At 36.7% G+C, this 17549-nt stretch overlaps 1 protein-coding gene across 3 annotated transcripts in view; it reads left to right on the top strand.

Moving 5' to 3' along the window:
- The window catches only part of LOC112512340 (LMBR1 domain-containing protein 2 homolog A-like), a 57860-nt gene that overhangs the window by 11071 nt on the left and 29240 nt on the right, over window positions 1-17549 (top strand). For all 3 annotated transcript variants that reach the window (XM_025118235.1, XM_025118234.1, XM_025118236.1), the window contains 3 exons: window positions 3187-3273; window positions 3350-3489; window positions 12333-12413. In XM_025118235.1, coding sequence (XP_024974003.1) covers window positions 3187-3273; window positions 3350-3489; window positions 12333-12413 — 308 coding nt within the window. The remainder of the gene's footprint in view (window positions 1-3186; window positions 3274-3349; window positions 3490-12332; window positions 12414-17549) is intronic.

Genomic DNA, 17549 nt, shown 5'->3' with positions numbered 1-17549 from the left:
TCGAGATCTCTTATTTATAGCCATAACTAACTGTGCTTTATTCCAGGAAAGATAAAACACCCAATCACCCCTAACTAACACCGATGCTCAACTGGTTATCCTAGAATTAAGGATTTCCAGCTAGACTAGAGACTTCTGATCTTCCACACTCCCCCTCATGCTAGGCTATGAATGTTGATCATACTCAGCTTGGACTGTAGCTCTTCGTACCCATGTTGTGGCAGGGCCTTTGTAAGGATATCTGCTGTCTGTTGCTTTGCAGAACTTCTCCCTAGTCTAACTTTTCTTTAATGAAGTGTCGCTCAAGTTCCACATGTTTAGTTCGTTCATGGTGCACAGGGTTCCTTGCGATATCAATCGCAACTTTGTTATCACAAAGTAGAGTTATTGGAGCATTGTTTGCTAAGTTGAGCTCTGTCAGGAGTCTTTTTAGCCATATTCCTTCACAGATTCCATGACATATAGCTCTAAATTCAGCCTCAGCGCTGCTTCAGGCTACAACAACTTGTTTTTTGCTTCTCCAGGTTACCAGGTTTCGGCAAACGTAGGAACAGTAACCTATAGTAGATCTCCTGTCAGTTCCTTTTGGCCCCAATTAGCGTCTGTGAAAACCTTTACTTGTTGGTCCATTGTCTTGCCAAAGAATAGTCCCCTTCCAGGGTTTTGTTTCAGGTACTGAAGAATTTGAAACACTGCTTCTTTGATGATCTTCTGTTGGTTGGTTCATGTACCTATTGACCATTACAAAGCTGATGTCAGGCGTGGTATGTGACAAGTAAATCAGTTTCCCAACCAATCTTTACTACCTTCATTTACCAGTTAGTTTGCCATCTTTTATTTGATACCTTTCTTATGGATCCATAGGTGTCGATGCTGGCTTGCAATCTAACATTTCTGTTTCTTTTAGAAGATGAATGGTAAACTTCCTTTGTGTTACAAAGATTCCCTTGTGGGAGCTTGCAACCTCAATTCAAGAAGGTATTTGAGTTTTCCCAGGTCTTTTACTTCAAACTCCTTTGCAAGCATATCCTTTAGATGTTTGAGCTCTTCCACACAATCACCTGTCAAAATTATGTCATCTACATACATGATCATGATGAATTTCTTCCTGTTTTGAACATCGGTTTGACATTGAGCAAATCCATGGTGTTTCTCAACTCGAGTTAGCCTCTCAAACCAAGCTCTAGGTGATTGTTTGATCCCGTAGAGTGAATTTTTCAGCCTACAAACTTTTCCAAAGGATTCTTTTGTAACCATTCCCCGTGGCACATCCATGTACATGTCTTCCTCTACTTTCCCATTAAGGAAGATATTCTTTATATCGAGTTGATGTAGTGGCCATTCTAAGTTTGCTGCAAGAGAGAGCAATAATACCCTTATAGAATTCAACTTTGCAATTGGTGCGAACGTTTCCCCATATTCAACTCCATATGCTTCTGTAAATCCTTTTGTCACCAGCCTTGCGTTGAATGGATTAATGGTTCCATTAGCATGGTACTTTACAGTGAAGACCCATTTACAACCAGCTGTTTGTTTTTCGGTAGGTTTGAATATTCCCAAGTGTTCTTTTTCAAGAGGGCATTCATTTCTTCATCAGACAAGTAAAGCAATATTAATGAAGCAATAAAAAAAACTTTATTTCCCGTTGTGGGTAAACGGGAAACCCGACTCTACGAACCCGAGGAAAGGCTGCACAGCAGTAGTAGGGGCGTTAAGACCGGCAACTACTGCCTTACATTCAGGATGTTGTAAACCTTCGTGTCATAAAATCACTGATGGGATGTGCTGTGCATGATCGTTTGCCTTTTCTTAATGCTATGGGAACATTAAGGTCGTCGGATTCATCACTAACCTTATTAGTTTTTGAAGGACTACATTCAGGTATATGAGAACTCGTACCTTCATGAGATTTCAGATTTTGCTCGGGGTTCGGATCAGCCTCATGATGGTGGTGTGTGTTTTCCTCTTCATCACCTTTTGATTTTTGGTCGTCTAGAATATACCAGCACTTCTTTCAATACTTCAGAAGAGACTGTATTTGGGGTGTGATTTGGTTCCATGGAAGCTGGAGGAGAGCAATGTACCTCAAACTGAGGAACAAAATGGTTTGGTTGGTTTGGGGCAACATTGGTTTGGAGTTTCATCCCAAATATGATATTCATGTGAATCTTTCTCCCCCGGAATAGGTAATTTGGGATAAAATGGTTGGTCTTCAAAGTATGTAATATCCATTGTGTAGACCTTTTTGTGACCGGAGAATAACATTTGTAACCACTTTGGTGTCTAGAATAACTTAGAAAGATGCACTTTGAGATTAAGGTCCAGTTTACTATAGTTTTGTGATGAATTATGAATAAAGGATGTGCATCCGGAGACTTTGAGAGGAACATCTGATAATAACCTAATGTGAGGATAGGTGATCATGAGAGTTTGGTGAGATGTTAGAAACTTAAGAACCCTAGATGGCATACGATTGATTAGATAAGTGGATGATAGGATAGCATCTCCCTAGAATAGAGACGGGACAAGAGATGAGCATAGATAAACTGAGATTCACATGAAGTAAAATATCCTTAAGATGAGCGTTGGCAAGGAGTCATTGTGTTAAAGAACGATGAAAGGTGTATCGAGGTTGTGGTCGGCTGTATTGTGCTTCAACTATTTCAATCATCATGTTTTATTATTTTGATGCATGAGAGGGTAGAGGCCAGAGGGATGCACTAGTATGACTTTACCCACTCTGATATTATATGAGTTAACAGTTGAAAAAGTCAACTGCAAGGATTGTTGTTGGCTAGGATTTCCACTTTTATCAGCAAATATGTAGAGCAAATATGTAGAAGGATGAAGATACAAATAGATGCAATGATGATAAACTGCTAGTAATGTAATTTTGAGTTCTTATACAATAGATGCTACATATAATGTATACATGCTAAATGTTGAAATAGAGTGATATCCATGGTGACATACTTGTCATCCTTCATAGATCTAAAAGCAAAATATTCAGGGAGCATGATGCTTTCTCTGTTTGTTTGCAACATTTCATGCATCATTAGTTCTTCAATCCTATAAGAGCAATTATCGTGCAAGGACATCTCTGTTAACTCTATACTTTTGTCTTTTTTGTGCTGTTTTTGGTTTTCTAACTTGTGTTTTTCTGGTTAATCTTTTAATGTTTGTCAGGTGGCCCAGGCTACATCTAAACAAATGTCCAAGCATGATCCATTGAGGCCCTACATGAATATTATTGACAACTTGTTAAATCAAATGGTATTTCTGCCTCTTGCATAACTGATATCATTAGATGGTCCTTGCTTACATGGTTCCTACTCTTTTTGTTTTTCAGTTACGTGAAGATCCATCTTTCAAACCACAAGGAGGTTGTTTAGGGGAAAATGATATGGATTATGACACTGATGAAAAATCTATGGCAACATTGAGACGTCATTTAAGGGGAGCTCGCGAGGAATATTATCGATATAAAAGGTAATACCCTATAAAAATATGTTAATTGCAGCGATGGTAATTCCCCTTGTGTGAATTTGTAACATCTTGCTCTCTGCTTGATATGATTGCTCATCATCTATTTAGTTCATATTTTCTAATTGCATGAATATCATAGATATATTTTTGTAGTTGCCATATTAGAGTTGACAACTTATGATCGTTCGTGTTCACATAGTGGGCATAAAGTCCCCACAGTGGCGGTGCAAGTGCATGCCGACACTTTGATTGCTTACAAGTAATAAAGTTGTAAAATACCGAGATCGTTTCCACAGGGGCTGGACTACTGAGATTCAGAGACTTTCATGAACTTCTCGATCGTGTTTCAGTTTGTGAATATAAGTTTGATTTTGTTGGTAAAAAGCTTTAAAAGACAAAAATAGTGGAATGAACTTATAGACTTAAGAATGGGCATGGGTATAAGTGTTCCTTAAGATAAAATCAACAATATAATGGTTAGAAACTTATGAGTTGTTTATAAAAATTCCAATCTTTCGAAAGTGAATATATAAACGGTCCCCATAAAGTTCCACAAAGTTCCTACGCTCACCACTTCGAAACTTGCCGATTTAGCTAAACAGGAAAAAAAAAAAATTCATACTCAAATCTATTTGTAATATGGATAACCATCGCTTAATCCTTAGCTAAATACATACAAAATTCGCATCTCTGTGTAATTATCAAAGACTCTCTCTCGAGTTCTTTGTGCATCAATTAAGCCGTATTTCGAATCCGCCCAACTCTGGGTCTAAGATTTAATATTAACACTTCAAAGTGATAACTTATCCACGTTGAGTTTAAGTCCGTCTTAATTGACAAAGTTTACGAAGTGGTAAAGAGTAAAAACACCCAAATATTGTATAAAAATCCTAAGTTAAAGTCACACCCACACCCACACCCACACCCACATCCACACCCACACCCATACAAGTAAATTAGCTCATAATAGACATAATAAATATAATACAAGACGGTAAATAAGCCTGAAATGTAACTTTCATTAAGATAAAACTAAACTCGCCACTGTGGGCAGCAAATTACAATCTTCAATACAAGAAAATAAAATGCTAAGCTAAAACTAAGAGAAGAAGAGAAGAACTTTAGTTGGTAATACTTCTAAGGGATGATTAAAGGGATGGATCTTCAAAGTGAACCCCAACGCCTCTTTATATAGGAGAGGAATGGATAAGGATGAAGCTTTTTATTCAAAGAAAATTAAGCACAAACAAACCTTAGGGAAAAGGCCATTTAACAACTACTTAAATATTCAAAAATACAACTTTACAAGCAACTCTCTTTGAACAAAATCTTCAAGCAAACATCCTCCAAAAAGTAGAAGACTAACAAAATTCGTAAACTTCCCACAGTGTGCAGTTGCCAGAAAGTGTTTCATCATTCTTTTTAAAACTTTTAGAATAAACAGGGAAAAACAAGGAAATTGGGTATTTAATAGATGCAAAAATTGAGGAAATAATTAAGATATAACTCTAAAAAATGAGAGTTATCACACCCCAAACTTGAGGTGTTACTTGTCCTCAAGTAACGAAATTGAAAGGAATAAGACAACTAAAAAGAACGGGAAGGAGCACAAAACTTACAGAGGGGCGTTGAAATCTCGTCAAGCTTAGATGATGTACGACTTCCTTTTTTGAACTTTGAGGTGTAAAAATTAATCGGTAGGGCTTTATCGGATTAATGTATATGGCTAAAAGAAAATTCACCCAAACTTGTCTGAAATAACAACATAATTTGAATGATTTCAATTTATCGCATCTTTTTGTTGTATTTTTTCTTTGACATTTCTAGAAACCTAAAATTTGATATTTCACTAGGGATCTTTGGGTTAAAGCTTTTTGCTTCATTTCTTTTTTGTGTCTTCCAATATTTTGAAGACAATTGATACATCTTGGAGCACACACACCCCCAAATTGAAGACAATTTTTTTAAAGCAACACCTTGGAGCACACCCCCCAAAACTTAAACCGTACAATGTCCGCATTGTAGAACCGGGTTAAAGTGTTTGGCTTGGTAACAAGGGAAAGTGTTTCTGTCAAAATGAAAAGACGGCCTACGTCTTTTTAATTCTTGCAAACCCAAAAGAACTCATCAAAGAAATCGTACTTGCAAAATAATGATCATGCTAACGAGGCCAAAAAAATATCAACGCCCAATATTTACTAACAAAAGATCATAGTAGTGAGCAACAAAAATATAGAGCAAAGGATCAACCACGTTATATGAACACAAAAGAGGTGGTTGGAAAAAGTAGCAAATACCCACAAAAGCAACATTAAAGCTTCAAAAACAATTATCAAACACCGAGGGTGAAATTAATCCAATTTACCCATATCACCTCGACTGCCTGAAGTATGCCCCGTAGCATTGGAAGTCGAAGTCCGACAAATTTTAGGAAGCCGAACTTGTAGAGGACAAAGACCTGCTGGGAAACGTGGCCAATCGGCAACCATCATCACATTCTTGGCATATAAAAACTTGTTTACAACTCGGTTCCGAACGTGCTTGTATGTCCAGAATTTTTCCGAACAAGCGGTCAAGCCAGCAACTGTCTTCAACTTTGGTGATCCGCTCGGTGATTTGATTCAAAGCTTTAGCAATCGCTCCCATCTTTTGATTGCATTCTTCCCATTGGCTAGCCATTAAAGTGAGCCAAACTTCGAAACCGTACCGGGTAGCTGAAGGTGGTATCGGAGGAATCTCGAAAGTAGCGGGAGGGACAACCGCGAATGGTTAAGAAGCAGGAACTGTAGTGTCACCGGGCAGCCGGGGGCTGTTTTCAGCAGGTCCAAAAGTGGTTTGTGGGCCAGTAGCATCATCCACCAAATCATCGTTCTCGTTCGTTGGTTTGTGCATTCTATTGACAGTTCCTTGGTCAAGTGAGAAATGACTGAAGGAAATCACGTCATGCTTAGAGGCTGGTACTTTTGCGGCTGTTAGTAACCTCGTAATCAATCCTGGAAAAATCAAACGAGAACTAGCACGCACCGTTGTGGTTAGTATGGTGGAATAGTCAAGTGCACCCACTTCAACTCGTAGCTCCTTGATAATGCAATAAACCAGAATGCATTTTGCCCGCGATAAAGTACGGTCATGCATGGATGGCATGATGTTATGCCGAACAAATTGAAACCATAATGCAGCCTCTAAAGTCAAGTGGCCCGACATGAGGATCTTCCGCTGGTTGTCATATGACCGGCCGTGACCGGGCAAAGTAAGTGCCTTGGCAATGTCATCCTCGGGCACGTCCATACCACCATCAATGAATTGCCGATACGAACATATAAAAGGGGCAGTGAGTCTTGAGCACCGAATTAAGCTTCGGGGCTGTCCAGTTGACTCTTGTTCCTCGAATGACAACAATGTCATTTTTGGAACTTCCAATTGCGGTATAAAATTCCTTTACTAGAATATTTTAGAGAAAGTTGTAAAACCGTGTAAAGGCATTCCATACTTGACCACGGAATTGTTAATAGAATGCACAAACCAACGAACAAGAACGATGATTTGGTGGATGATGCTACTGGCCTGCAAACCACTTTTGGTCCTGCTGAAAACAGCCCCCGGCTGCCCGATGACACTACAGTTCCTGCTTCTAAGCCATCCACGGTTGTCCTTCCCGCTACTTTCAAGATTCCTCCGATACCACCTTTGGCTACCGGGTACGATTCCGAAGTTTGGCTCTCTTTAATGGCTGGCCAATTGGAAGAATGACAACAATGTCATTTTTTGGAACTCCCAATTGATTTCTATTCCGTGTAAAATTAACGAGACTTTAGTAAAGGAATTTTATGCCGCAATTGGGAGTTCCAAAAATGACATTGTTGTCATTCGAGGAACAAGAATCAACTGGACAGCCTCGAAGTTTAATTCGGTGCTCGGACTCGCTGCCCCATTTATATGTTCGTATCGGCAATTCATTGATGGTGGTATGGACGTGCACGAGGATGACATTGCCAAGGCACTTACTTTGCCCAGTCACGGCTGGTCATATGACAACGAGCGAACATCCTCATGTTGGGCCACTTGACTTTAGAGGCTACATTATGGTTTCAATTTGTTCGGCATAACATCATGCCATCCATGCATGACCGTACTTTATCGCGGGCTATGCTGTTACTGCGGTCAAAATACAAAATATCGGTTAGGACCGATATTCGATATTTCGGTTATATCGATGATATATCGGTCCAAAATAGCTGTTAATATAATATTTCTTAGAATTATATATATATATATATATATATTATGTTTGCATCCATAATCATATCATATGCATTAACTAGAGTTTAGAAATATAGTTTCAAAACTAAAACATCACATAAACAAGTCTCACAAAACAAAATAGGAAAAGTGTTCAAAAACGAGCTAATCACAAACAATAAGCGTGAACTGTGAAAGAACCGAGAAGAGAAGAAGCRTGAACTGTGAAGAACCGAGAAGAGAAGAAGCGTGAGACTTAATATATGTGTTGACTGGTTGACCAAATAAAGAGGCCCAAAAAACTAAGCCCGACATGTAATAAAAAAGCCCAAACATTTGTCTTATAGAAAATCGGTATATAAGACCGATTTTTCCATCAAAATATCGGTGAAATTGATACGACATGCTATTTTTTCCATTCATTCCCTTCAGTCTTCGCACGACATGCGCACTTGCTCACGCAAGCTTTTGCCAGAATATCGGTAAATATCGGCGATATTATCGGAACCGATATTTTGACCGATATTTCACCACCGATGTTTTTCTAGAGTCCGATATCCGATATATCATCGATATATCGCGATTTTAACAGCATAGATCGCGGGCAAAATGCATTATGGTTTATTGCATTATCAAGGAGCTACCACTTGATGTGGGTGCACTTGCCTATTCCACCATACCAACCAGAACGGTGCGCGTTAGTTCTCGTTTGATTTTTCCAGGATTGATTACGAGGTTACTAACAACCGCAAAAGTACCAGCCTCTGAGCATGACGTGATTTCCTTCAGTCATTCCTTACTTGACCAAGGAACTGTTAATAGAATGCACAAACCAACGAACGAGAACGATGATTTGGTGGATGATGCTACTGGCCCGCAAACCACTTTTGGACCTGCTAAAAACAGCCCCCGGCTGCCCGATGACACTACAGTTCCTGCTTCTAAACCATCCGTGGTTGTTCCTCCCGCTACTTTCGAGATTCCTCCGATACCACCTTCGGCTACTGGGTACGGTTCCGAAGTTTGGCTCTCTTTAATGGCTGGCCAATGGGAAGAATGCAATCAAAAGATGGGAGCGATTGCTGAAGCTTTGAATCAAATCACCGAGCGGATCACCAAAGTTGAAGACAGAGTTGCTGGCTTGATCGCTTGTTCGGAAAAATCCTGGACATACACGCGCGATCGGAACCGAGTTGTAAACAAGTTTTTATATGCGAAGAATGTGATGATGGCTGCCGATTTGCCACGTTTGCCACGAGGTCTTTGTCTTCCACAAGTTCGGCTTCCTAAAATTCGTCGGACTTCGACTTCAGATGCTACGGGGCAGACTTCGAGCAGTCGAGGTGATATGGGTAAATCGGATTAATTTCATCCTCGGTGTTTCATCATTGTTTTTGAAACTTTAATGTTGCTTTTGTGGGTATTTGCTACTTTTTCCAACCACGTTGATAATATTCCATTTTATGAAAGTCGGTGAATACTAGAGCCAGTGAAACGGTAGCTACTAAAGCGTAAACTGCTCGTTTTTCCTTCCCCGCGAGTATAGCATGTCTTTTGTGTTCATATAACGCGGTTGTTGATGCTTTGCTCTATATTTTTGTTGCTCGCTACTATTATCTTTTGTTAGTAAATATTGGGCATTGATATATTTGTGGTCTCGTTAGCATGATCATTATTTTGCAGGTACGATTTCTTTGAGTTCTTTTGGGGTTTGCAAAAATTAAAAAGACGAAGGCCGTCTTTCATTTTGGCCGAAACACTTTCCCTTGTTACCAAGCCAAACACTTTAACCCGGTTATCCAATACGGACGTTGTATGGTTTAAGTTTGGGGGAGTATGTGCTCCAAAGTGTTATTAGAAAAATTGTTGTACCAAATGTCTTCGAAAAATTGGAAGACAAAAAAAATAAAATAAAGCAAAATGCTTTAACCCAAAGATCTATAGTGAAAAATCAAAATTTTGAATTTCTAGAAAATGTCAAAAATACAACAAAAAGATGCGATAAATTGAAATCATTCAAGCCATGTTGTTATTTTATACAAGTGTGGGGGAATTTTTTTAGCCAAATACACCAACCCGATAAAGCCCTACTGATTAATTTTTGCACCTCGAAGATCAAAGAAAGGAAGTCGTACACCATCTGAGCTTGACGAGATTTTAACGGTCTGGTTCCAAAGATCTATAGTGAAAAATCAAATTGAGTTTCTAGAAAATGTCAAAAATACAACAAAAAGATGCGATAAATTGAAATCATTCAAGCCATGTTGTTTAGGGAATTTTTTTAGCCAAATACACCGACCCGATAAAGCCCTACCGATTAATTTTTGAGCCTCAAAGATCAAAGAAAGGAAGTCTACACCATCTGAGCTTGACGAGATTTTAACGGTCCGGTTTGGGCAGTTTAACCCCCCAAACCACAAACCAAACCTTGATGACCGTTTAGAAATTTTTTCAAACCGAGCGGTTTGGGAGCAAGTGACCAAACTGGTCAAATTGAACCACAAAAACGAGGTATGGTCTGAATGGTTTTAGCGGTTTGGATCTATATAGGCTTTAAACTAGAAAAACATAAAATCTATCTCCAAAATGGAAATTCTACCAATATAACATTATTAAAAAAACTATACCAAATTATAAAACGAAACATCTATCTTCGAAATTAAAAAAAAACATTGACCAAGTTGAAAAAAGTTAAACAAGAACACCAACAATAGTTGGAATTTTGGACAAATATTGGGCAAGTCGAAAGACGTTTTGGAAATTTTGATTTTGATTTTGATTTTTAATGGATTTCGAAATTTTGCCAAATTAGGAAATGCGGACACTTGAGAAATGAAAACTGAAAACCTAATTAGTTGGACAATCCCTTTTTTAGTTGGACCATAAAAGTTGAGCATACTAGATCCAAATCACTCAAAAAATGTTCAAACCGCAGATCACACCGGACCGAGTGTTTTGGCACCAGACCGCTCACACCGCCAAAAACGGTTCGGTTTGACTTGGTTTGACTGGTTTGAACGATTCGACAATTTTTTTGAACACCCCTACTTACCCTGTTAATGCTTACTAACTAAGAAACGTTTACCACCAATCTGTTTTGATGTCCAAGAATGTTACCCGATAAGGTAAGTGAGGGTGGTGGGTTTTGCCGGTAAGCGCTTGGTAAACAACAACTTACTGCTACTCGAGCACAAACCATCAACAAAGTGGTGTCCAAGTGTCCAACCATTAAGTCATTAACAAAGTGGTGTCAATCCAAACGTTAACATCACTTATAGAAAACACAAAACAGGGACCATGGTCTTATATCGAATCACAATTCTGACAGCTATTTCAGATTTTTATCTCCGTGATGTTGTGTATGTTTGGATTAGCTTTATATTACCGAATCTGATTCTGAATTTGAGCCGGAAGCCTCTTTAATTTTCGGAGAAGTTGAATAACAACTTTTGGAAAATTGTTGTTCCAAGAGTATAATGCAGAAGATGTGAAAATGATCAGTTTATCGAAGTGTTAATGTCAATTAGAAGTAAGAGTAACTATATTTGTAAGTTGCTATACATGGTCCTCCTTAGTCCTTATGTGTACAACGTGTCAATGGAGTGGATAAAGGTGATCGCCCACATGAAAAGGTTGGCAAAATAGCTAACTTTTTCGTCAAGTGTTTTATGTGATTATAAAGTTCCTTCTAGTCGGAGTTACTTGAGTTATGGATGCTGTTGAGGCTGTACAACCATACATCACATAACATGATGAATGACATTTAAAACAGTGAAACATCTGAGTTTGTGATGGCTTGGCAATAATTAATGTAACAGGAGGAAATTTAAGTAAAAAATATAGCTGTGGTAGCAACATTGGGACACATTATTGATCAAGTGGCACAAAAATACAGATTATACTCTTTGATGGTGAGCAAAATACCAAGGGTATTCTGTTTTCAACGCTTATATGCTTTTTTATTATTTGTAATATTTTGGTAATTTTATTATTTGGGAATTTTTTTTTCATATAATGAGATCTTGGCACAAACATGTTATGAAGTCAAACAAGTATTAAATGAAACTAAAATGAATTAATATGTTCTAAGCTTTCTCTTAGCCGGTTGATTATATTAGTTAGAGATAATTACGATTATATTAGTTAGAGATAATTACGATTATATTAGTTAGAGATAATTACGGATTTGATTTATATTTATCATTAATTATAGCCGATAGGGTTTCTTTGTACATACCCTATATATAGGGATTTTCTGTTAATGATGAAGGTATCGAGTTTTGCAAACTTTTACTTTCATGCTTGTGTACTTGATAATCAGGCTCCATAGATTTTGTATTTTAATCACATTATTTGTTTACTAGTTAACACCATGATCTTTTTTGGATGGTTGAACTACATTCCGGCCTGGTTAGTAGATCTTCCAACATCGTTGTATAAGAACTACGAGCTCTTCTTATTGAACTTGTTCACATCTCATACATGGGTACTCTTTTGAGGATTAACTTACGGCTATATATAGGACGTAACTGCAATCTATGTCCTTACCATTAGAATGGCACCATTAATCTAATAAGGAAGTACTTGTATTCTTCTATTTTTTGCAGTGAGTATTTGACATATGTCATGGAAGCCCTCAAGTTAGAAGACACGATAAAGAATTATAATCAACGCAATGAGACAGGGTGGTATGTCCTAAAACTCATGCATTATTCTTTGTTTTCCATTTAAATTACTTCTGGATTAGTGCAGGGCAAAGTAGGGCAAAGTAGTTACCCTGCTCATTTATTGCTTTTAGTAACTCCATCATGACCTTCTGAGTGAATGTGCATTTCATGCTCGTATAATTTGTATGAATCTACTATTTCATTACCATATAAATGGTAAAGAAACCAACTATAATAGCTATATCTACACCTTGGTAATCAAAATATTTGTGACAATCATCACTTGCTCTTTGAACCACTGACACATCATAATTTGTATGAATCTAATATTTGTTGGATCACATATATTTTTTGCTTTAGGTATAGATGAGCCCACAAAGACATCCTTGATGATATAGCATGGTGTATGCCTTTTGATGATATTCTATTGATTGATGAGAGTAGTGTCAGTGACTTGATTTCTGTTTTGAATCCTCATGTGGCATTAGTGTCAAGACCATGCTAGATAGTGGTTATAAAGAATAAAAGAACAATAAGTGATAGCAATTATACTTGGTGTTTCACTCTAATTAGTTTTTCAACTCCCAACTATTGGATCTTAGCATTTAGATGCTAGAAATGAGGAATGCATCCCCTTTTAGGCTTAGGCCCCTTCCAATAGACAATCTAGACAAGAAACGGTCTATGTTTTACCCAAGGTACTAAATGGTGTGAGGCCAGGTGTGAAGTGGCGGCGAGGCAAAATCTCAAGAATTAGGAGCCAATACAAGGCCATAACGTTTTTCAAGATGTGACTTAAGATGGCAAGTCCGTATATATACATATATGTTTTCTAATGTTACTCAATGATATCTGACAACTTAAATTAATATGAAAAAGAAAAATCATATATTGATATCATTATTAGCCTTTGCTTTCATGAGCCTTTGTTCATCTAAACAGTGAATATAACAATTGGAAAGCCAATGCATAGACACACACATTACTGTCCATGTTTTAACCTAAAATGCTCCAACAAGCTTTCCTATATGTGAGATAGCAAAAAGTTACTTCACATTTGCAAGTTACTATAAAAAGTGAGACTAAATAGGCAAAACACAAATGCAAATTTCAGAATACACTGCAGATTATTGGTGGTATACTGTCAAAACACATACACAATTGTTGTTCTAAGAATATTCTATATCAAGATATAAAAATAATGCTTAACATATTGTGCTTCTTCCTGAACCTTACTGAAGAAACAACCGAAAACTAGTTGAACATAAGCTAATTGAGCCCCTATTATCCTTATAGAGAAATCATTGAGCACCATCAAGCTCCATCTCATTACAGATTTTTTACCCACAGAAAGAGAGAGAGAGAGAGAGAGAGAGGGAGAGAGAGAGGGATAATGTAGCTATCTTTGAGCTTGGGTGATGCTCCAAAGCTGTTTTCCTTGTTGGATCATCATATTTGATCACAACAGCTGAAGATGAAGGATTTCGGTTTTGGTTTCGTCTTGAAGATTTTCTCTTACTTTTGTTCTTTGTCATTTCGATTCGCGTTTCATCTTCAATTATCCCGCTGAGTATTTTTCACATTAAATTGTTGGAGGTTTTTCTTTTGGTGGCTGTCATAGGTTTGGGGGAGAGAGTATTAAAACAAAATTTCCCTTTGTTAATAGTTGAACATTGGAGCATATATTGATATATGGGGGGTACTTAAGCGTAGAAACTCAAATTTCCCTTTATTATCCGAAGTTGGAGGTGTACTAATTGCGAATAAATAGAGGACACAAAATGGACTATCATTTGTGCTAATTAGGAGCATAGATGTGGTAAGCATGTCCAAATAAGCTGTTAGGATGGAAATTCTTCCATTTTTTTGGATGAGAGACCATAATAATGTCAGTCATATGATGAGTGTGGGGTTGATGAATTGATGGTTTGAAGAATAATGTAATAGAAAAGTTCCATTACTGTTAAAAGCTAAGTTCTATATGGCAGAAGTAAAACCTGCTAAATATGTGCATAGAAGAAATGCAGCTGTGATGTGGTTAAGGTGTTGGATACTCTGTTTATCAACAACAAATTCTATCGTCATCGGAAATTCATGGTCAGATACAGTGGACATACAAAGGATTTCCTTATGATATTTTTTTGTTCTTGAACTCTTTATGAGACATGAGATATTGTCAATGCCTTTCAAGAAGAAAAAAGTCCCAGCATAAATGTCAAAATGATTATTAATACGGATAATGGCGAGCATATAAGCGAGTGATTAAGTTGAGTCTACCTTTGTTGCTTTAACTATGAATGAGAATGAAGGAAATATAAGATGATAGACAATGGTGTATGTTTTTTGGGCATGATATGGGGTTAGATTGATGAGAGTAGGTGACATGTTGGTGGGATAAAATGGAGTGCAACTTCAGCTATAATGAAAACATTTAATTTTCTCTAATATTACAGTTTTGTTTATCTTTGTTCTTCTTTTAACCATTCGGTATATCTTTAATGCATAACTTTTTCATAGTAAATGATCGTGATTATTCCAGTAAAGTACCTGAGTAACACCAAGGAGATCCATGTTTACAAGTTTTTACTTAATTTAAGTTTTTGCTTGAATTGAGTAGAAGATTGTAAATTCTGATCAACTTTTAAAGTCATTGTTAAGATGGCCTTTTCATTTTATCAGGGCTAGTAGAGTTGGCCAAGGAATTAAAATATTAAAATAAATATATAATTAAAGAATGCAAGAAAAGTAAGGGTAAGATGGCTTCAAATTTTGTAGCTGCTCGTGTTGCATGTAAAGAATACATGCAAATTACCATGCTAAGATGAGAAATATTTTTAAAGTAAGGAAGTGCAGGTCTTAAGGTTTGTCAGTTGTTATCTGAAAGGTTAGAAGTTTAGTGCATTAAAGTTATGGTCCTGTATACTCCTCATGTTATGATAAAGTAACTATTAAAACATTAAGAGAAATGCAAGATAGAAGTATTGACCTTCTCTCTACCGCTAGTCTTTTGCTTGGTTTTCCATCAGGAAAGATGTTGGCTTGATGTAGCGGCTTCACTTCATTCCGAACCAACGAGACATTTTGGTTGCTGAGTTCAAGTGATGCCTCAACCAAGGTTTTAAAGAATGGAAACGAGCCTCGAGGCATAAGTTATGTGAGGCGTGAGCCCCACAAAAATAAAACAACAAATTCATAAATCCATAACACTTGACAAAAAAACATAATTTCATATTTCCATACCAAATAAGCAAACTAGAAAGCCCACAATTCAATAAACCTAATAACTCTAAGTCTCAAGGCAGGAAACATAGACTGTATAGCTACACCGTTATCTCCATAGTCATTATTATCTATTCTCTCAAATTACTTAGATTAACTAACTAAAAAACATATAGAAAATCAATTAAGAAATAAAAAAAAAAAAAAAAAAAAAAAACGAATATAAAAGTTAATAAATATAATAATATAATATATTTATAGTAAAAACATATAAAAGTTACTAAAAAAACGAATACAAAACTTATTAAATATATATTAGATATCTATAATAAAAGCATATAAAAGATTAATCAAAAAATTAAAAAACACAATAATACAAATACAAAAGTTATTAATTGTATATAAAAATATTAATGTAGTAAAATATATAAAAGACATCAGAAAATAAAAATAAAAATAGAACAGCTATTAACTAAATATAATAATATATTATGTCTAATAGTTAAAACATATCAAAAGTAATTAGCATATTGAAAAAGAGAAGGGTATAAGGTGATAGAAAGAAGCGTCGTGCTATTTCGACTATTTCGACTCACTTTTAGTGTTTTATCCTATTATTACCAGTCGGACGCCTCTCCAATGCCCACCGTCTCACGGCCTTTGCCCACGTCTCAATCAACTGACGCCTACGAGTCAACCAGCCCTTAAGAGCGCCGCCTCGTACGTTTTTTGGACACGCCTTAAGGCGTACGCCTCCCACGTTTTTTAAAACCATGGCCTCGACCATTGATTGCGGAACTTTCGTGATGCTTTGTTATGAAAGCCAACGGAGTCTGTACTGTAGAAGTATCCTGATATGTACAGTTCATCATTTGAAAAACTAAGGTGGATGCAAATATCTACTTGTTACTTGGACAACAGTTTTCCAGCTTTGGACTGAATCGAGAGGCAAAACCTTTCTTCATGATAATTATCAAAAGGAAAAAATGGACTGAATTGTTCTAACTTTTATAACAAGTTGTAGAATTTCCAATCAATCAATAAGAAACATGGAAGGAATTGCTTTAGTTAATGGAGGCTACTCTTACCTTCAATATTTCCTTCCTATGTGTTTATACATGGATGCTAGCTTTAGTATTAGCGAACTTTCTTTAGATGATCCCTTATTATCTCTTCAGAATTTGCTACACCATTTGACTAACCTCTTATCTGTCTTGTGCTGTCAAAGCTCTAGCATTTGCAGATGATCTATTCTTTGCTTATGCATGAGCTGCTTTTTAAGACCCTAACATATTACCATCCATCAATTCATCACATGAGTTTATGCATGCTAATATTACATAGAACCAAAGATAACAATTCTTACTTGTTAGTATGAAATCAATGATCATATTGCATCGAAGAAGAACAAGGAAAAGAAGGGAAGTGGCTACATGGCTTTAGAGTTATGATCTTAGCATTCCTGCAAGGCTAAGCATATCCCATCAATGGCATTCATGGGTTATATTACTATAATGTTATCTTTTGGGAGGAAAAAGCCTAGCCTAACTGGAATGCAAGGTGGTTTTGGGTCAGCAAAGTGGTTTTTAAAGGATTGGAATTTGTCAAAGGAATTTGAATGGAATTGAGGGTGTGTTTGGTATCCAGACAGGATGGGACGAACAAGATAGGATGGAACAGGACAAAATAGGATAGAACAACTGTTCAGCCTTTGGTAAGACGGAACTGGACTGGACATAACATATAAAAGAACCAATTTACCCCTAATGAGTTGTTTATATATTTTGATTAATTATGTAATTTATTAAATTATTATAAAATAAATATTCTATATACAAAATATATCATTAGAAAATTTTCATCAAGGCGATTAAAATGACACCAAAATAAAAACTTTATGTAGTTTTCAATTTTTATTTTCTACCTTTTCTATATATT

This window comes from Cynara cardunculus (genome assembly GCF_001531365.2).
Source record: "Cynara cardunculus var. scolymus isolate 2C chromosome LG 5, CcrdV1, whole genome shotgun sequence".
Taxonomy (NCBI): Eukaryota; Viridiplantae; Streptophyta; class Magnoliopsida; order Asterales; family Asteraceae; genus Cynara; species Cynara cardunculus.
Note: the sequence above shows the minus strand (reverse complement) of the source record. Positions and strands in the feature narration are given on the sequence as shown.